We start from the raw sequence: 18729 nt of genomic DNA, 5'->3' as shown, positions 1-18729 counted from the left end.
TGGGCGGCTGGGCAGAGGCGCTCCTCACTTCCCATAGTGGGTGGCAGCCGGGCAGAGGCGCTCCTCACTTCCCAGATGGGGCAGCTGGGCAGAGGTGCTCCTCACTTCCTCCCAGACGGGGTGGCGGCCAGGCAGAGGCGCTCCTCACCTCCCAGACGGGGCGGCCGGGCAGAGGCACTCCTCACCTCCCAGACGGGACAGCTGGGCAGAGGCGCTCCTCACCTCCCAGAAGGGGCGGCTGGGCAGAGGCGCTCCTCACTTCTCAGACGGGGTGGCGGCCAGGCAGAGGCGCTCCTCACTTCCCAGATGGGGCAACCGGGCAGAGACACTCCTCACTTCCTCCCAGACGGGGTGGCGGCCAGGCAGAGGCGCTCCTCACCTCCCATACGGGGCGGCCGGGCAGAGGTGCTCCTCATCTCCCAGACGGGGCAGCCGGGCAGAGGCGCTCCTCACTTCCTCCCAGACGGGGTGGCAGCCGGGCAGAGGCGCTCCTCACATCCCAGATGATGGGCGGCTGGGCAGAGGCGCTCCTCACTTCCCAGATAGGGCGGCCGGGCAGAGGGGCTCCTCACATCCCAGACGATGGGCGGCCAGGCAGAGATGCTCCTCACTTCCTAGACGGGGTGGTGGCGGGGCAGAGGCTGTAATCTTAGCACTTTAAGAGGCCAAGGCAGGAGGCTGGTAGGTGGAGGTTGCAGCGAGCCGAGATCACACCACTGCACTCCAGCCTGAGCACCATTGAGCATTGAGTTAGCGAGACTCCGTCTGCAATCCCAGCACCTCGGGAGGCCGAGGCAGGCAGATCACTCGAGGCCAGGAGCTGGAGACCAGCCCGGTCAACACGGCGAAACCCCGTCTCCACCAAAAATACAAAAACCATTCAGGCGTGGCGGCGCGCGCCTGCAATCCCAGGCACTCGGCAGGCCGAGGCAGGAGAGTCACAGGAGCCCGAGGCAGGGAGGTTGCAGCAAGCCGAGATCATGGCAGCACAGTCCAGCTTCGATAATAGTGGGAGACCGAAGAAAGGGGAGACGGGAGACGGGAGACGGGAGACGGGAGACGGGAGAGGGAGAGGGAGAGGGAGAGGGAGAGGGAGAGGGAGAGCTCAAACAAAATAAATTCTAAATGTTTTCATTTTATGATTATTTATTTATCTGAGACAGGGTCTTGCTTTATTGCCCAGGTTTTGTGGTCTCGGCTCACTGCAACCTCTGCCTTCAGGTATTGATTTTTCCACCTCAGCTTCCTGAGTAGCTGGGACTACAGATGCACTCCACCATGCCAGCTAATTTTTGTATTTTTCTTAGTAGAAATGGGGTTTCACCATGTTGCCCAGGCTGGTCTCAAACTTCTGGGCTCAAGGGATTTGCCCATCTCGTCCTTCCAAAGTGCTGGGATTACAGTCATGAGTCACAGCACCTGGCCTCGTTTTAGGATATATTTTTATTTGAACTGCTCATAGATATCTTCAGCATCTGTGAAACATTTAGTTAGAACATGTCTACTTTCATTTAAGTGTACATCTGTTTATGGCACTTTAAAATTCATTTTTGATGGTGTCAGTGAGTATGGCTTGGGATAGCATTTCCATTTCTATAATATTGACAATTTTTTTGTGTTTGCTAATATCTCCACTTAATAGATCATTAACTACTGACCTAGTCTTTTTACAAAACTGATTAAAGATGGCTTATTTATTATGACATCTATGTTGTAGAATCATGACATCAAATCCCTAGGCATAATTAATAAAGTGTTCAAGTTCTTCTTTAATGGCACTCATAATTGTTTATTTGAGGTTTTTTTAGGCTCATGAGGCTTCCTTGGACAACCCTTTGTTGTTCAAAATGAAGTAATTGGGAGAGTATATTTTGTAATATGGAAGACTTTAGGGGACCTGATTAGAAAGTAACTCTTCTCTTTTCTGACAGATTTGGGAGAAAGCTTACCTTTTATGTGGGCATGGCAAAGTATGTTTTCTCACCTTGAAACTCATTGAAATTTTATTTTTCCACCCTCTCAGTTGCTCACTTATTCTCCCCTTTTTTTCTGTGTCTCTTTTCAGAATATAATAAGAGAATGAGCTTATATAGCAAACCAAATGTGATAGAGAAATTTTAGAAATTGAACTGCTTTTGATCAAAACGCTTTCTTTTATGCTACCTTTCTCCAAATTCTGTCCTATAAGTTGTTAGTAACCCTACAGAGAGAGCTTCTTTAGTCTTTTTCATTTATAGGGCAGTCACACATTTCAGTCATAATGTGTGACTAATTAAACATTTATTTTTCACAGGGTCTGGCTCTGTGACCCAGGCTGGAGTGCAGTGGCATGATCATAGCTCACTGCAGCCTTGAACTCCTGGGCTCAAGCCATCCTCCTGCCTCAGGCTCTCAAGTAGCTAGGACTACAGGCATGTACCACCTAATGGGCACGCCCAGCTGATGTTTTTATTTTATTTATTTAGAGATGGGATTTCACTATGTCGCCCAGGCTGGTCTCAAGTTCCTGGGCTCACGTGATCCTATTGCCTTGACTTCCCAAAGCGTTGGGATTACAGGCGTGAGCCACCATTCCCAGCCCCAAATATTGCTTTATAAATTAGAATAAAATTAGGACATTTTTCTGAATATAATTTTTTTTTTTACATTTCTATATGTAGTATTTAAGAAAACATTGTTGGTGATTATTATTGAAATAGTGGTCTGAATGAAACCTGCTTGGTATGGGCTGAGAGTTTCCGATCAGATTGATTTAGCTCCAGGTATTTCTCCCATTATTGTAGATTTTTTTTTTTTTTTTTTTTTTTTTGAGGTAGAGTCTTGCTCTGTCACCCAGACTGGAGTGCAGTGGCACGGTATTGGCTCACTGCAAGCTCCGACTCCCGGGTTCATGCCATTCTCCTACCTCAGCCCCCCTAGTAGCTGGGACTACAGGTGCCCGCCACCACGCCCAGCTAATTTTTTGTATTTTTTAGTAGAGACAGGGTTTCACCGTGTTAGCCAGGATGGTATTGTAGATGTTTATTAGCAAAGCTTTTTACGTAATTTAGATGATAATTTATATTCTGGGAAGAGTAGGCTACTTTGAAGTAATATTATTCTTGTTAAACTATGTTATAAAGGATCCTGAGATCAGTCTAAGCATGTGCACACCCATTTCTTCTAAAATTTTTATAGAAATAACAGAAAGCTGTCATGTGAGTGTGGTGAGTGTGGTGTTTGCGTTAAGTTTATTGAACTGTAATAGAGCTAGAGGATAGACTGTGTTATTAATGGATCAGATATTTTTGAGGATTCCTAGAGGATTGCAAGATAGTAAATAGGATTAGAGAGACAACAGCTAGTAGAAAAAGTTACAGCAGGAGAGAGAATAATTAATAAGTGTTAGTTAATAGCTGACCCTGGGCTTCTTGAGAGAGCCCTGATTCCAAGCTTGAGTTTGGAATCAACGGTTCATAGTAGGAGCATGGCTGTGTTGCCATCGCCATGGTAATTAAAGAAGTTCATTCAGAATAGCTGGCTCAATGGAGCCTCCTTTCTGTCCCCTTCAGAGTAGCTGGTATGCCAGGCTTTCACCTTTAGGATAAGGCTAGAGTCATGGTCTTGCTAGAAAGTGGGTGATCTTTTGTCTGAGGAGAGCATGAGAGTGGAGAGAGCAGAGAAGAGCTCATAGCACTTTGGTTTTTACAGCAGACACAGGACAAGGACATTCCTATTCTCAGAGTACTGCTCTTCTTGTTAATGTGCCCACCTGCTCCTCACACACATAGAACTTGAAACCAACGATCTTTTAGGACAGCCAGACCTACGCAAATGCAGAGGAAACCCTCATGAGATACTTACACTAACCATCTTTCATTCACAAAGCCGAACAGCCAACCAGGGATTTCCAGACACTTGAGGACAACCAAGAGATTGAAACATGGAAGAGTCTCCTTCGAGGGGCAGTAATTTAATGAGTGAGGGCTATATTTCTGTTCCTTTGCTTTTTCTTTTTTTTTTTTTTTGCCTTCCTGTACTGCTTTTTATTGGAATGATATTTTGTTTATGTTTTGCTAGTAACCTATACATTTTTTAACATGTGTAACTAAAATTTTCTTGTTTGAAGTTACTAACATTTCTACTGGCCCCTCTCTACTTCACAAGCCAATCTCCTTTGCACACATTAGCTACCCTTCAAGTATCTACTCTTTCTAGTTAATTGCTTTTTGAATATACCAAAGATAAAGCATGGAAGATATCATTATAGAAGCAAATGTAAATGTTATAATCCCTGAATATATGAGTAAGTGGCTGGGAGGTGGAGGAAATGAGGGATAGCAGGAAAGGTGAATGTGCTTATTTCCTTTTGTTTCATAGCCCAGATTTCTTACATGCTATATGAAAATTGGTAAATCTAGCTAAAGATTTAGATGTAGAACCAGTAGAAGCACTAGAACAATACTCTACCCAATGACAATGTAATAAAAATTAGGAGGTAGCCTGTGGAAGGAGAGTTGGGAGGTAGTGTGTGTGTCAGTTTCTCTTCTTGCAAAAGCACAGAATTAAGAGCCGTTGACTGAGGCATGCAATATATTATTTAAAGTTATGATAATCATCATTAAGAACTAAAACTGTTAATGGGGATTGTCTCCAGGGGAATGAACCTTAAGAGAGGGAGTGGTGAATAATACTTTGAGTTTTACACCCTCTTTACAGTTTGAATTATTTTTAGATTGTGAACTTAGAATACTTATAAAATAAAAGGTTTTATACAAAGCATATGAAAGGGATTTGGTGCTTGTTCTGATATTTTAACTGTCCATAGGAAGCTAACCTCAGACTTTTACATAGGTTAAAGAGTGGTTTCTTTTCCGTTTACATAGTAGCTTTCAAAACCAAGTGTACTTGAACAAGGTACTTCACTCTACTGGGGCAAGTTTCCATCACGTTGCTCACTTTGGTAAAATGATTACTTAGAAAAATCTAAATGACTCATGTTTCTAGTCATACCTTTACATAATGCTTTACGTTTTACAGCACTTTCACATTCACTGTTTGATTTCCATAACCCCGAGGTAGGCAGAGTAGGTATTTTCCTGTATGATATGGTGAGGAAACTAAGACTGAGAAAGTGACTCACCCAGAGTCACCTGGTTTGAGAAGTGGTGGTGGAGCTCACTGCTCACCCTCTCACCAGGAGGGTTTCACACCTGTGCAGGCTTCTGGCCTGCTATGGCTAAAGTGACTCTTACCAGTTCTTACCTTTCTTCTTTGTAATGTACCCACACTCAAGTTCCCATATTGATTGCTTCCTGCATTCTGAATTTGTATTCAAATTGTGTTTAACATATGTAAATCTGTGTTTATTTTAAAAAATGAATTTTACTGCAGTTTGAAAATGCCACACATAAACTTTGAGTGTCATTAAGCTCTTGTTATTTCTGTAGCTGCACAACACTATTCCTTCCTTACTTTCATGAACTGATCTTTTTATCCAGAATTTTTCTGACACCCTTGTTTTTAAGCATCATGGCTTGCTGAAGCAAAGTGGTGGAATTTAAATGTTGTTGCCTTCAAGAATTAGCTAATCCTTTGGACTTGTGATACTTGTGTAATCTTTTTGGACTTGTGATTTGGCCTCATTTGATCCCTGCAGAAATGGTTCTCATCCAGGAAATCTGGAATTTCAACAAGTGACTCACTGAAAAAACCACGTTAGTCGTGGGGAAGTAAGCGTGCTCAGCTCTTTTGTTGGGACCCCAGTGTGATACCGTTGATATGATTGATTTAATAATACCTTTGACTAGTTATTCCAGTGTCTGGAATTCCTCAGGGATGGTTTCTGTCAAATTCTTTTTTCCTGCAAATACACCATATTTTCCTTTTTTGGCATGTTTTGTGATTTTTTTTTTTTTTTTTTTTTTTTGATGAGAACTGAACAGTTTGAATGTTGCAATGTGGTGACTCTGAAAATCAGATTCTCCACCTCCTCAGTGATTGCTTTTTTGAGGCTTGCAGTCATCCATTTGTATAATGACTTTTCTAAACCAGTTTTGCAAAGTCTGTATTCCTTGTTGTGTGTGGTCACTGAAGTTTCTGTCTTACTATCTCTGGACAACTATGACTTGATAGAGATTTAGTATAATGTCTGGATCTCCATCCCCCTCAATAAGGGGAAAAAAACAAGAAAGATTGCAGCCTAAGGGGACAGAAACAAAAGCAAGCATCTGTGCTGTTTCCCTAGGCTACTGCCAGACTGAGCAAAATGCACAATCCTGAATTGTTGAGGGCAAGGTTCCCTAGGAGGTGGTCCTGTGCCCGCCTCTGGGGATGCTGAGGAGTAGGGAATAGTAGCTGGTTTGCATGCTATGCTCTCTTCTCCCTTCATCAACTACTGCCCTGGGTGTTTAATGTCTGATTAGGTTCTAAGGTTCAGAATAGTTGATTCTGATGTATTTTTCAGCTTAATGGTTTTGGTGGAAGGACTAACCCTGGGAGCTTTCTACTCTGCCATTTTTCATGTTGGTCACTCCACTCGTATGTTTTGGATGTGACCGTACTTCATGCCAGTTGCAGCCAGTTCTTTTCTACGTCCCCACCATTTATCAAACAGTGGTGCTTTCTTGTTGTTGAAGAGACCGAAACTACATTAATGGAATAAAGTTCTTTGCAGCATTTCTCTAACATCCTTCACAAATATTATGCATACATTTATTTTTATTTTCTATTATTATTATTAAGAGATAGGGTCTCACTCTGTTGCCCAGGTCATAGTTCACTGCAGCCTCGAACTCCTGGGCTTAATGATCCTCCTGCCTAAGCCTCCCGAGCAGCTCCACAACATCCTCTGTAGAGACCAGAGTCTTGCTATGTTGCCCAGCCTTCTCTAGAACTCCTGGCCTTAAGCAGTCCTCCTGCTCTGACTTCTCAAAGTGCTGGTATTATGGGCGTGAACCACTGCACCTGGCCTACGCATATCTTTAGAGTGACACTGTCATTTTATGAGCTGTTGATGGTGTGGTTACTAAGAATGGTTTTTATTTTTGCAGAACTTAAAAGTTGTTTTCAGTTCTTCCACAGTTTTATAGCTGGAAAATGGTAAGAGAGAACCGCATTTTATAGGTCAGGGGAATCGAGGTCTAGAAAACAGGACTGGCAGAGATGCTGCTTTGTTCTTTCCCCTAACTGTGGTTTAATATAATATTCCTGTTGTCTCAGTGACACAGAAAGAGCTACAGGTCACTTTCTTATTGTGGTGAGAATGAAGACCTCTTTCTGAGACAGTTCACAATATGAGTACCTTTTTTTATTTGAAGTGTATGGAATATTCCGAGTATTTGATAAAACTATGTAAGTTTGATGATAATTTGCTTTTTATTAGGGTGAGTCAGAGTCCGCATATGGAATCTGGAGTATGAACTCCGTTACTGTAAACTAAGTCAGTCCATAATGTAATTTGTTGATTTTGGTTTCACTTGAACTTAATAATACCTTGTATTTATATAGTGATTTTCTTCTCAGGAGTGGTAGGTACTTTACAGATACTTTATTATACTATAACATAGGTGTTGGGAAAAATAGAAGCGTTCATGTTTTTATAAGTGGAAAAGCATCAACACAGGTTTTCTCATTGAGCATAATCACAGAAATCTGTTATCCAAGTCAGGTGTCTGAAGGGTACGCAGGGTGGCAATCCAGGGATCCTTGCTTTTTATACAGCTGAAACATTATTTGGTGGAATAGATGTAGAAATTATCAAGAATATGGTAGAAAGAGCTTGATGAAACATTCTTGTAATTTGTTCACCAAAGTGGGTGAATCCCTGCATTGAAGACAATGTGAAGATGCTGAAAAAACACATCTTGCCCACCCTTTTTGCCTTAGGTAAGGTGCCAGTTACGGAGTTCAGATATAGTTATGTTTTAAATGTTAGCTATCCATGAGAGTATTTTATTAATTTTTTGAAAGTTTTTTGTATTGTTAGGAAAGTAGGATCTGTAAAGTTTCATCGTGTGCTCAAGTATGTTGTTATGCTGAGTTTGGTCATATTTGAGAATTTTCCTTTTGATGTTATTGTTAAGCCAAATGTGAAGGCTTGACAGAGTCACTCTTGGAAAAGCCAGTATTATTACTACTGTTACTTCTAACAGATGAAGTAATGAGATTTCTTTCAGTAGCTCATTGTTTCATTGTGAACATTTACAGATCAAAAGCTTGTTTTTTGTTTGTTTGTTTTTTTGGCATCCAATGATCTTATATTTCCATATCTTGACTCAGTCCCCTGCCCAGCCTGCAGTTGGAACGTTTAAATGCCTACTCTTTGTAGTTGAGGGCTTTCATTGTACCAGCATGAAAAGTTATAATGAAAATACCCCTGAAGAAAGAGTCAAAGCCTGGCTTGTTTAGTTCCATCTGTTTGTGCTATTCCTTTCTGTTTGTTAGTTTTCCTTCTCACAGGCCCCTCAGCTGCAGGTCTGTTGGAGTTTGCTGGAGGTCCACTCCAGACCCTGTTTGCCTGGGTATCACCAGCAGAGGCTGCAGAACAGCAAATATTGCTGCCTGATCCTTCCTCTGGAAGCTTTGTCCCAGAGGGGCACCCACCTGTATGAGGTGTCTGTCGGCCCCTACTGGGAGGTGTCTCCCAGTCAGGCTGCACTTCCAGCCAGGGACCCACTTGAAGAGGCAGTCTGTCTGTTATTGGAGCTGGAAACGCCATGCTGGGAGAACCACTGCTCTCTTAGAGCTGTCAGGCAGGGACGTTTAAGTCTGCAGAAGCTGTCTGCTGCCTTTTGTTCAGATATGCCCTGCCCGCAGAGGTGGAATCTAGAGAGGCAGTAGGCCTTGCTGAGCTGCGGTGGGCTCCGCCCAGTTCAAGCTCCCCTGCCGCTTTATGCTATAAGCATAGAACCACCTACTCAAGCCTCAGCAATGGCGGATGCCCCTCCCCCTGCCAAGCTCCAGCGTCCCAGGTCAATCTCAGACTGCTGTGCTAGCAGCGAGCAAGGTTCCCTGGGCGTGGGACCCGCCAAGCCAGGCATGGGAGGGAGTCTCCTGGTCTGCCGGTTGCAAAGACCGTCGTAAAAGCACAGTATTTGGGCAGGAGTGTACCCTTCCTCCAGGTACAGTCACTCACAGCTTCACTTGGCTAGGAAAGGAAAATCCCCTGACCCCTTGCGCTTCCCGGGTGAGTCGACGCCCCGCCCTGCTTCCGCTCGCTTCCACTCACCCTCCATGGACTGTACCCGCTGTCCAGCCAGTCCCAATGAGATGAACCAGGTACCTCAGTTGGAAATGCAGAAATCACCTGCCTTCTGCATCGATCTCGCAGGGAGCTGTAGACCGGAGCTGTTCCTGTTCGGCCATCTTGGAAGTGACTCTCAGTTCCATCTGTTTGTGAAGCTTTTCCAAGTTCTCCAGCACTCAGTGTTGTTCCTGTCCAGACTTGCTATAGTACATCCTGTGTTGCGACATAGTTTTGACACTTATTCTTATCTCTACATCTTTAAATTTATTTTTAAATGGATTTTTATTTATATGTGATCATGAAAAGCTAATTTTTATTCACTCTCTACTCCCCAGTTGAATTATGATTTTGAAATTTTTCTTACGCTTTTGTATATAAAATTTAAAAAATTTCAACTTAGAGTGAGAAATAATATGAGACCCAATACATACATACATACATACATACTTACATATTGAAACAAAAGTTTCAGAAGTCTTTGTTTACTCCTAATAAAGATGTGTATCTGATCTGTTTTACTGAAAAAGAAGTTGGTAGTGGTCCACTGCAAAGACCTCACCACTCACTAATGGGTGCCACACTTTAAAAGTCATGTTCTCCAGTTACTAGCACAGGGCTAGAGAGAACACAGCTAGTCAGATACTGAATTTCACATATCCCGAGGCCTACTGCTTTGATACTCTTTTTATGATTCCTCAAACTCATTGTATAATGTGTTTTGTTATAAATATTTTCATTGCCTTTGATTCGGTTTCAGGGCACGTGGTGTTTTCTAGAACAGGTATGAGGGTTAAGCCTTCTGTTTGACTCTTCACCCTTTCTCATTTATGAGATAAACTTGTTTCACCTTTATACTTTGGATTCATCTTTTTACAGCTCACATTCACTTCTTTGTTGTGTTTATACCCTCACACCCTCACATGGGCTGCTTCCTGTGCCTCCGGAACTTTTCTTATTTTACCAGGTCATGTGCTTTTCCCACCTCCAGGAAGCTTTTCCTGCCTGATTTGGCAGTTCTCCTTTGTGTACTGACCTGATCTAACTTAAAATGATACACAGTGCATTCTAAAATATGACTTGAAACATGAAATTGGAACAGTGTATTGAATTTTCTCTTTATTTATATTAAAGTTGTGTGGAAACTAATAGTTTGGCTATTTAAATACATTTTCCAAATGATAGATGCACATTCTTTTATGTTTTCATCATTTTTAATTTCTTGGAAGGTGTATTGTTCTCTACTTTATAAAACAGTATATACTGAATATAACTTTTCAAAATGACATATCCTCATAGACACCATTTTTTAGCCATAATCTAGTTTTAGATGTAGATGTTGTGGGCCAGGAGATTTTTAAGTTAAGGAATTACATTAATTCCAGATTGAATTGTTTTCTTGAAAACATTCCTGGTTATCAGTTTACTTTTGTGTAATTTTTATCTTTTTCATAATGGCAGAGTGAAAGGAGTGAAAGGTAGTTAGTTGTATGTTTTCCATGATTGACTATGTAAAAATTATTTAATTGCAGGATAGCCATCTCCCAGATTATTTTTTTCCTATTTGCAGATATTTTTGGCTTGCTCACAACATTTAATATATAATTACTTTTATATTATCAAAATAATAGGTCAAAGGTATCTTTGTAATTTCAACCTATTATTATTTCACTTGGATGGTGATTTCTGGGTGTGAAAAGGACAAGCTCTCATCTTTTCAAGAATTCATATTAGGTAAGTTAAGGAGATACTTGCCCCATTGCCTATGTATTAGTCCATTTTCGTACTGTTGTGAAGAAATACCTGAGACTGGGTAATTTATAAAGAAAAACAGGTTTAACGGACTCTCAGTTCCACATGGCTGGGAAGGCCTCAAAATCATAGAGGAATGCAGAAGATGAGCAAAGGCATGTCTTACATGGCGGCAGGCAAGAGAGCGTGTGCAGGGTAACTGCCCTTTGTAAAACCATCAGATCTCAAGAGACTTATTCACTATCACAAGAACAGCATGGGAAAACCCATGCCTATGATTCAGTTACCTCCTACTGGGTCTCTGCCATGACACGTGGGAATTATGAGCACTACAATTCAAGATGAGATTTGGGTGGGGCACAGCCGAACTATATCAGCCTAGAAATTCTTAGTATTGGATGGCTATTGTTGAGGATATGATGCTATTTCCTAACTCATTCAGGACTTTGTTAATGTTTGACTTTTAATAGACTATCCAACATTGTATATTTAATGTTTTAATGAAATTGGAAGAGCTGATAAATTCATATCTTGCTAAAAGTGTGGGGATGGAAGGTACTATAGACAGAAGTTTTACATCTGAGGAAACTGAGATCTGGAGAGAATGATTTGTCACAGGTCATTTATAATTTAATGTCGTGGCCAAGACCAGACTCAAGTCTGTAGCTTTGCTAGTTCAATGATACTTGTAGTATACCGTGGTCTCTCTACAGCAGTTCTGTAATGGATCCATTCTCCCATGAAATCTTCTCTGTAAAATATTTCTTTTTTTCTTTTTTTTTTTTTGAGATGGACTCTCGCTGTGTCATCCAGGCTGGAGTGCAATGGCGCGATCTCGGCTCACTGAAAGCTCCGCCTCCCAGGTCCACACCATTCTCCTGTCTCAGCCTCCCAAGTAGCTGGGACTACAGGCGCCCGCCACTAGGCTTGGCTAATTTTTTTGTATTTTTAGTAGAGACAGGGTTTCACCGTGTTAGCCAGGATGGTCTCAATCTCCTGACCTCTTGATCTGCCCGCCTCGGCCTCCCAAAGTGCTGGGATTACAGACATGAGCCACCGCGTCTGGCCACATGTTTCCTGTTTTTAACGAAACTTGAGTTTTCATTAATAACCTTACATTGACAGGAATATTGGCTAAAAAATACTATCTGATATGAACCTTTTTCAATTCTTAAGCAGACCCATTAAAAAATTTTTTTATTTAAATATTTATTTATTTATTTATTTTGAGATGGGGTCTCACTCTGTCATCTAAGCTGGGGTGTAGTGGCGCACTTCTGGCTCACTGCAGCTTCCACTTCCCAGGCTCATGTGATCCTTGCATCTTAGTCTCCCAAGTAGTTGGGACTACAGGTGCGTGCCACCATGCCTGGCTAATTTTTTGTATTTTTGGTAAAGATGGGGTGTATTAGTCCATTTCCACACTGCCGATAAAGACGTACCCAAGACTGTGAAGAAAAAGAGTTTTAGTTGGACTTACAGTTCCACATGGCTGGGGAGGGCTCAGAATCATGGGAGGAGGTGAAAGGCACTTCTTACAGGGCGGTGGCAAGAGAAAGATGCAAAAACAGAAACCCCTGATAAAACCAGATCTCATGAAACGTATTCACTACCACGAGAACAGTATGGGGGAACCACCCCGATGATTCAAATTATTTCTTTCCGGGTTCCTATGGAAGTACAATTCAAGATGAGATTTGGGTGGGGACACAGAGCCAAACCATATCACGGGGTTTCACCATGTTGCCCAGGTTGGTCTTGAACTCCTGAGTCCACCTGCCTTAGCCTCCCCAAAGTGCTGGGATTACAGGCACGAGCCACCATGCCTGGCCACACCATTGAGTTTTTACATCAGCTTTTGCAACTTATATATTTTGAAGTTGTATTTAGTTCTTTTTAAAAGTCTGCTTAGAGTCTCATCTTTGTTCTTATAATCAGTTCATTGTCATTTCTTGATACATATGAGACATTTGTTTTATATCCTGTGTCTGTTAATTCTGGTGTTTTTTTTTTTTTTTTTTTTTGAGACGGAGTCTTGCTCTGTTGCCCAGGCTGGAGTGCAGTGGCATGATCTCGGCTCACTGCAAGCTCCGCCTCCCTGATTCACGCCATTCTCCTGCTTCAGCCTCCCGAGTAGCTGGGACTACAGGTGCCCGCCACCACGCTTACCTAATTTTTTGTATTTTTAGTAGAGACGGGGTTTCACCGTGTTAGCCAGGATGGTCTCGATCTCCTGACCTCGTGATCCGCCTGCCTCGGCCTCCCAAAGTGCTGGGATTACAGGCATGAGCCACCACGCCTGGCTTAGTATCTTCTTGAGTTTCATTCTGCTGTCTGCATTTCTTCATGGGGCTCTTATTCATGGGGCTTTCTTTTCCTGTGTGTTTTTGTAATTTTTGACTTATGAACTCAAATCTCTTGGCATTGTATTTGTAGGAATTCTTTGTGGGTGGATTGAATTTATCTCATTCCAGAGCGAATTTGTAATTCTGCCTTTTGTGGAGTGGAAGAGGTGGAAGGAGGAAGGAGGGCACTCTCAATTTAGGATTTCTTTGAATTCTCTACTGAGGGTTGTTTTTTTGTTTTGTTTTGTTTTTTTAAGATCACATAGTTTGTGGAAATTTGGGTCACAGACTTTTACGAGGGCCTAGTTATGGTTTTGAATTTTGGAAGATGTTTCTTCTTTCTTCCTGTCTCTACTTCTAAGTGCAAAGGACAAGTCAAGCAAGTTATCTTGCTGTTTCTTGTGGTATGGGATTATTACTGGTTCCCTTATACATTGAAGAGAAACCCTTTAGAGATCTCGGCTTCATGCTCATATCTCCTGTTGTCCTCCCTGTCTTGAGTGGACCCTAAGTTTTAGCATCTGTTTCCTGCATACCATTCCATCAGCTGTTAGAAGAGAATTTGAAGGTCACTAGGGTCAGGAAGTACCAGCAGTGGGAAGTCTTTGGTGTTTGCTTATCTCTCGTAGTTCCCCCATCACTTTGTTTTTTGATTTCTGCAGATTATTTTATCACTAGCTCAGTTAATTATTATTTTTTAAATTTCACCCATCTTTTGGTTGTTTTCATCAGAAGGGCCTGAGTATCTCATTACTTCTTCATGATGAATTCTATAGTAAGGGTACTAAGTCTAATCTTTTGCCTAAGTTACAAAAATGGGGACAGAAATCAGAAAAAAATGTCTTCTTCCATTTGTGTATGTCGTGTGTATGTCGTGTGTATGTCATGTGTGTATGTCGTGTGTATGTCATGTGTGTATGTCAGACAAAAATAAATTAGTTCTGATACCTATGAAGCCTCCAGAGCAGAACTTCCTTTTTTTTTTTTTTTCAGTTGGAGTTTTGTTCTTGTTGCCTAGGCTGGAGTGCAGTGGCGCGATCTTGACTCACTGCAGCCTCAGCCTCCCGAATAGCTGGAATTACAGGCGCCCACCACCACACCTGACTAATTTTTTGTATTTTTAATAGAGATGGGGTTTCACCATGTTGGCCAGGCTGGTCTCGAACTCCTGATCTCAGGAGATCCACCCGCCTCATCGTCTCAAAGTGTTGGGATTACAGGCGTGAGCCACCGTGCCTGGCCTGGAGCAGAACTTAACTCACCATCACGCCTTCTCTTTATCCCAGTAAAGAATCACTGATTTCATAAAAGCTATTGTTAGTTTTGATAGGGTCGTACTTCTCAAATGTGGGAATGGAGCTATTATTATTGAATGTTTACTTTTTCTAGGCTCACTTTAAATTTTTGGGTGATTGTGTGACCATTATGTGATGTAATAGAATTTGTCAGCCTTCAACAAAATCCTTCAGGAATGTCTTAAAGATGGTAACAATCGTACAGCAAAATTTTGACTTTCCAGTTGGTTTTCACCAGTTATATCTAACTTTGGTGTTGAAAACACTGTTAAATTTTAAAACAACTTAGCAGAAACCAATTGCTTAGTATAATCTTTTGCCTTTTTAGTTAGCATTAGGCTAGAGAGAGGAGTGTACCCTGATCATTTCTGTGGAGGAAAACCTTGAATGCATGCAATAAGCATGCTTCTCCTGCATCTGCAGAATCTGCTGCACAGTGTCATTACCACAAGAAGGCATAGTTTATGGTGCTATGCCTTACTTTAGAACTGTAATAAGGTGAGTGCTCTTCTTTCTTTGTACTTTTCATTTCGATCTGCTACCATCAGTCTGTCCTAACCATCATTCTTCAAGCTGTTGAATTGTGGGCTTGGCATATATTGGTTGTCTTAGACTTCCCTGGAGTTTTGTGTTAAAACAGTAATGTCTTCAGAAGCATTGATGAAAGTGATCGGAAATGATAGAATGTTGAGTGAGAAGGGATTTTAGAAATCACATAATCTTTTAATTTTCTGAATAGTTTAGCCCCAAAAATCTTAGTTCATGTAAAGGCTTACTTGAAAACCCAACAGATAAATTTGGAACTGGGAGTTTTGAAAATCACTGAGGATTCTGACCCTTTTATTTTGTAAATGAAGATTCTTAAATCCAGAAAGGTTAAACGATGATGATCTACAGCTCTTTCCACCTTACCCCTCTTGGCCTGCTGTCCTCAGACTTCTGAATTGGATTATGGTTCTGCTTTGTTGTTAGGCTGTGTGAGGAAGTACAGTGGTGATACCTCTGGGGGCCACTTCATGGAATTGGCTCTTGTCTGCCAAACTAAGGAGAGTATCTATTTTTTTGTATTATAGCTGTCTTGTTTTGTCTTCTGATTTTTCTCTTGTCATTTCTTAGCTTTTGCATGGAGCAGAAAAGATATATTACTGTGACTAGTTTATTTTCTTTTTGTTTGAAGGGAAGGGTAAGAAGAGGACCAACATTTATTGGTCATCTGCTTGAGTGCCAGGCGCCACCAGCTGCCTTAGGAAAGTTAAAATTTTGTTATAGTCACCCTATAAAGTAGTTGCTAACATTTTTCTTTAACAGTTGGGAAACTGAGGCACAGAGAGACAATACCTGACCCATAGTTGAGACTACTGTGAGGACAAGGGAGTGGGAGAAGAGCTTACTAAGCAGGCATGAAAGTACATGGTACATATGGTGACAGGTGGACATGTGGGGTGGTTAGAATACAAGACGAGTGGCATGGGATTCAGCTAACAGTAGAGAGATAACCTTCACCTGTTACCTTGTTCCTAGTGCGTCTTAAAGGCCAGAAATGCCTTCCTAAGGTGTATGCACTGGTATTTTATTGTTCTAGATAGGTAAGTATTTGAGGTTGTATTTTGGTTGATGGCACCTTTTCTTCTGTTTTGGTGGGGGGAAAGGATTATACTCATTTGAATAAGCCAGTATCAGTTTGAATTTTTACAACAGGTGGTAAAAACCTGGGTTTGTTGGTTATTTTCAATATATGTCAGGGACTTTTGTGACAAAGTACTTGAGCTGGCAGGGTGAGGGGTAGTAGGGCTTGCAATATTCCCATCAATTTTTAGTGGATTGTGAAGTTGCTGTAATAATTGAATTTGGTATTATTATGACATATTGCTATCCAAATTTAGAAATAAATGATATCTATTAACTAGTGATGGTGTCAAGATTTTTATATAAAACTTAAAATTGATTCCCAAGTCAAAAAAATAAAGATGGTATCAAGGTTTTATATAAAACTTAAAATTGATTCCCAAGTCAAAAAAATAAAGACAATATCATGTATATAGAAGTGCTGGTTGGCTGGATGATAATAGAAGAAACGTTTTGTTTTGGTGGAACTTGACTGCCAACTCACCATGTGCCTTTATCAGTCCTCCTTTTCAGCCTAGAGCTGTCAGGAAATTGAAGACGCATGTCTAACAAAGGTTCTGGGCTTCCCAGGTTTAGGAGTCTCGTGTGGAAAGGAAGCAGCAGGTGTGGGATTCTGAGTACTGGTGCGTTGTTGACCATATATGCCCAGTGTAGCTGAAGAGGCATGTGGTCTCTGCAGCTCTTCACTGTGACATTTTGGTATTTTTTGAGCAATGTCCTGTCAGTTATATTTATCTAGTATGTTTTCCTGGGAATTTTCAAGGTAAACATATTCAGAGTTATATTAACAGAATTTCTTTTATTTCCCTTTCAAACTACATTTTAGAATCTATTTAGTTGTATCTGCTTGTGTGTCATCACCCACCATGGTGCTCAGGGCCACATTTCTCCCCCTCCCTTTCACATGGTCTTCGGGGACCACAGGTGCACAGAATTGAGTTGATCACACTCTTGAAACCGTGACACACTATGATTGTCTGTGCGAGGTCGTTGTTTCTTGAATTTTGTTTTTTCTCCTTTGCCCCATTCCCAATTCCATGGCCCATCCCTCTTCCAGCACTCACTCAGGTATCTAGTATATTTAATATACATTCTTCAGTCTGCTTTCCATGTGCTATTAAATACACACACACATGTTGGTGTTTTATGTTAATATTAATTTTTCTTTTTTTCATTTAACGTTGTGTTTTTGAGATACTCATGTTTCTGTGTGTAAACCTAGTTTATTTATTCTGGCTCTACTATGTAGTATGCTGTCATATTTTACGTATCTATTTCCCCAACGATGGACCATCTAGACTGCTGTCAGCTGCAGCTAGACTGCTGTCAGCTGCAATCGTAAATGGTACTGCAGTAAACATTCTTGTCAACTTCAGTTCTGTGTAAGAATTTCAGGTTTATACTTCAGAATTCCTAGGCCACTGAGCATGTGCATATTTATATTTAGTTTCACAGAAGTTCAGCTCTCAGAGATGTGTGCTATCAGATTACACTCCTGTTAGAGTACATGATACAGCAGGAAATTTCATTCATTACTTAGAAAAAAAGAACGTGTTATGAATGTAATTCCTTGATCCAGGCTTTGGTTCTGTGAGAAGAAAGTTCCTATAAACCAATTTTTAGTCATTATCAAAAGGCTTTACTCTTCAATATCATTCTTTCTTTTCTCCTTTTTCTTTTCTTTGTGTTAGGTAGCAGTAGGGATCACAGATAGTTTTTTTTACAGGGTGTCTCTGTAACACCTGTGTAATTGTGACAATATTATGAAAATACGATCATGTGTAACGATGGGGATACGGTGTGAGAAATGTATCGTTAGGCCATTTCGTCATTGTGCATGTGGACATCAGAGCGTTCTTACATAAACCTAGGTGGTAGAGCCTATTGCACACCTAGGCTAGATGGTACAGCCTATTGCTCAAAGGCCACAAACCTATACAGCATGTTCCTGTATTTTCTAGGCAATTGTAACACAGGAGTAAGTGTGCATCTGAACATATCTAAGCATAAGAAAGGTACAGCTAAAAACACAGTGTAAAGGATAAAGGTGCACCTGTGTAGGGCAGCTCCATCGTAATCTGACAGGACCATAATGTTGCGACCTGTCATTGACTGAAGTGTCATTATGTGGTGCATGACTACTACAAAAACTAAGATTTTTGTTTTTCATTTTATAGGGCGCCAATGCTTCGGCATTAGAGAAAGAGATTGGTCCAGAACAGTTTCCGGTCAATGAGCACTATTTTGGATTAGTCAATGTAAGTATCCATTAGAATCATGTTCGGAAGCAGTTTTAAAAACGATGAATGCATTCCATAAGTTATTAAAGAAAAATTGTTCTTTTGTATTAATAGAATTAAATGCCAAGAGACTTGATTGGGAATTTTGAAATGATCTTTAAGGGAAGGGAAACAAAGTTGCCTGACATCTTTTTTTTTTTTTTTTTTTTTGAGAAAGAGTCTTGCTCTGTCGCCCAGGCTGGAGTGCA

At 41.2% G+C, this 18729-nt stretch overlaps 1 protein-coding gene across 5 annotated transcripts in view; it reads left to right on the top strand.

The window, feature by feature from the left end:
* USP12 (ubiquitin specific peptidase 12) overlaps nucleotides 1–18729 on the top strand; it is a 210002-nt gene that overhangs the window by 122859 nt on the left and 68414 nt on the right. For all 5 annotated transcript variants that reach the window (XM_024230935.3, XM_063714866.1, XM_054528836.2 and 2 more), the window contains one exon: nucleotides 18419–18499. In XM_024230935.3, the coding sequence (XP_024086703.1) occupies nucleotides 18419–18499 (81 nt within the window). Of the gene's footprint in view, nucleotides 1–18418; nucleotides 18500–18729 lie in introns of those variants that run through there.

This window comes from Pongo abelii, chromosome 14 (assembly GCF_028885655.2).
Source record: "Pongo abelii isolate AG06213 chromosome 14, NHGRI_mPonAbe1-v2.0_pri, whole genome shotgun sequence".
NCBI classification, from domain to species: Eukaryota; Metazoa; Chordata; class Mammalia; order Primates; family Hominidae; genus Pongo; species Pongo abelii.
Note: the sequence above shows the minus strand (reverse complement) of the source record. Positions and strands in the feature narration are given on the sequence as shown.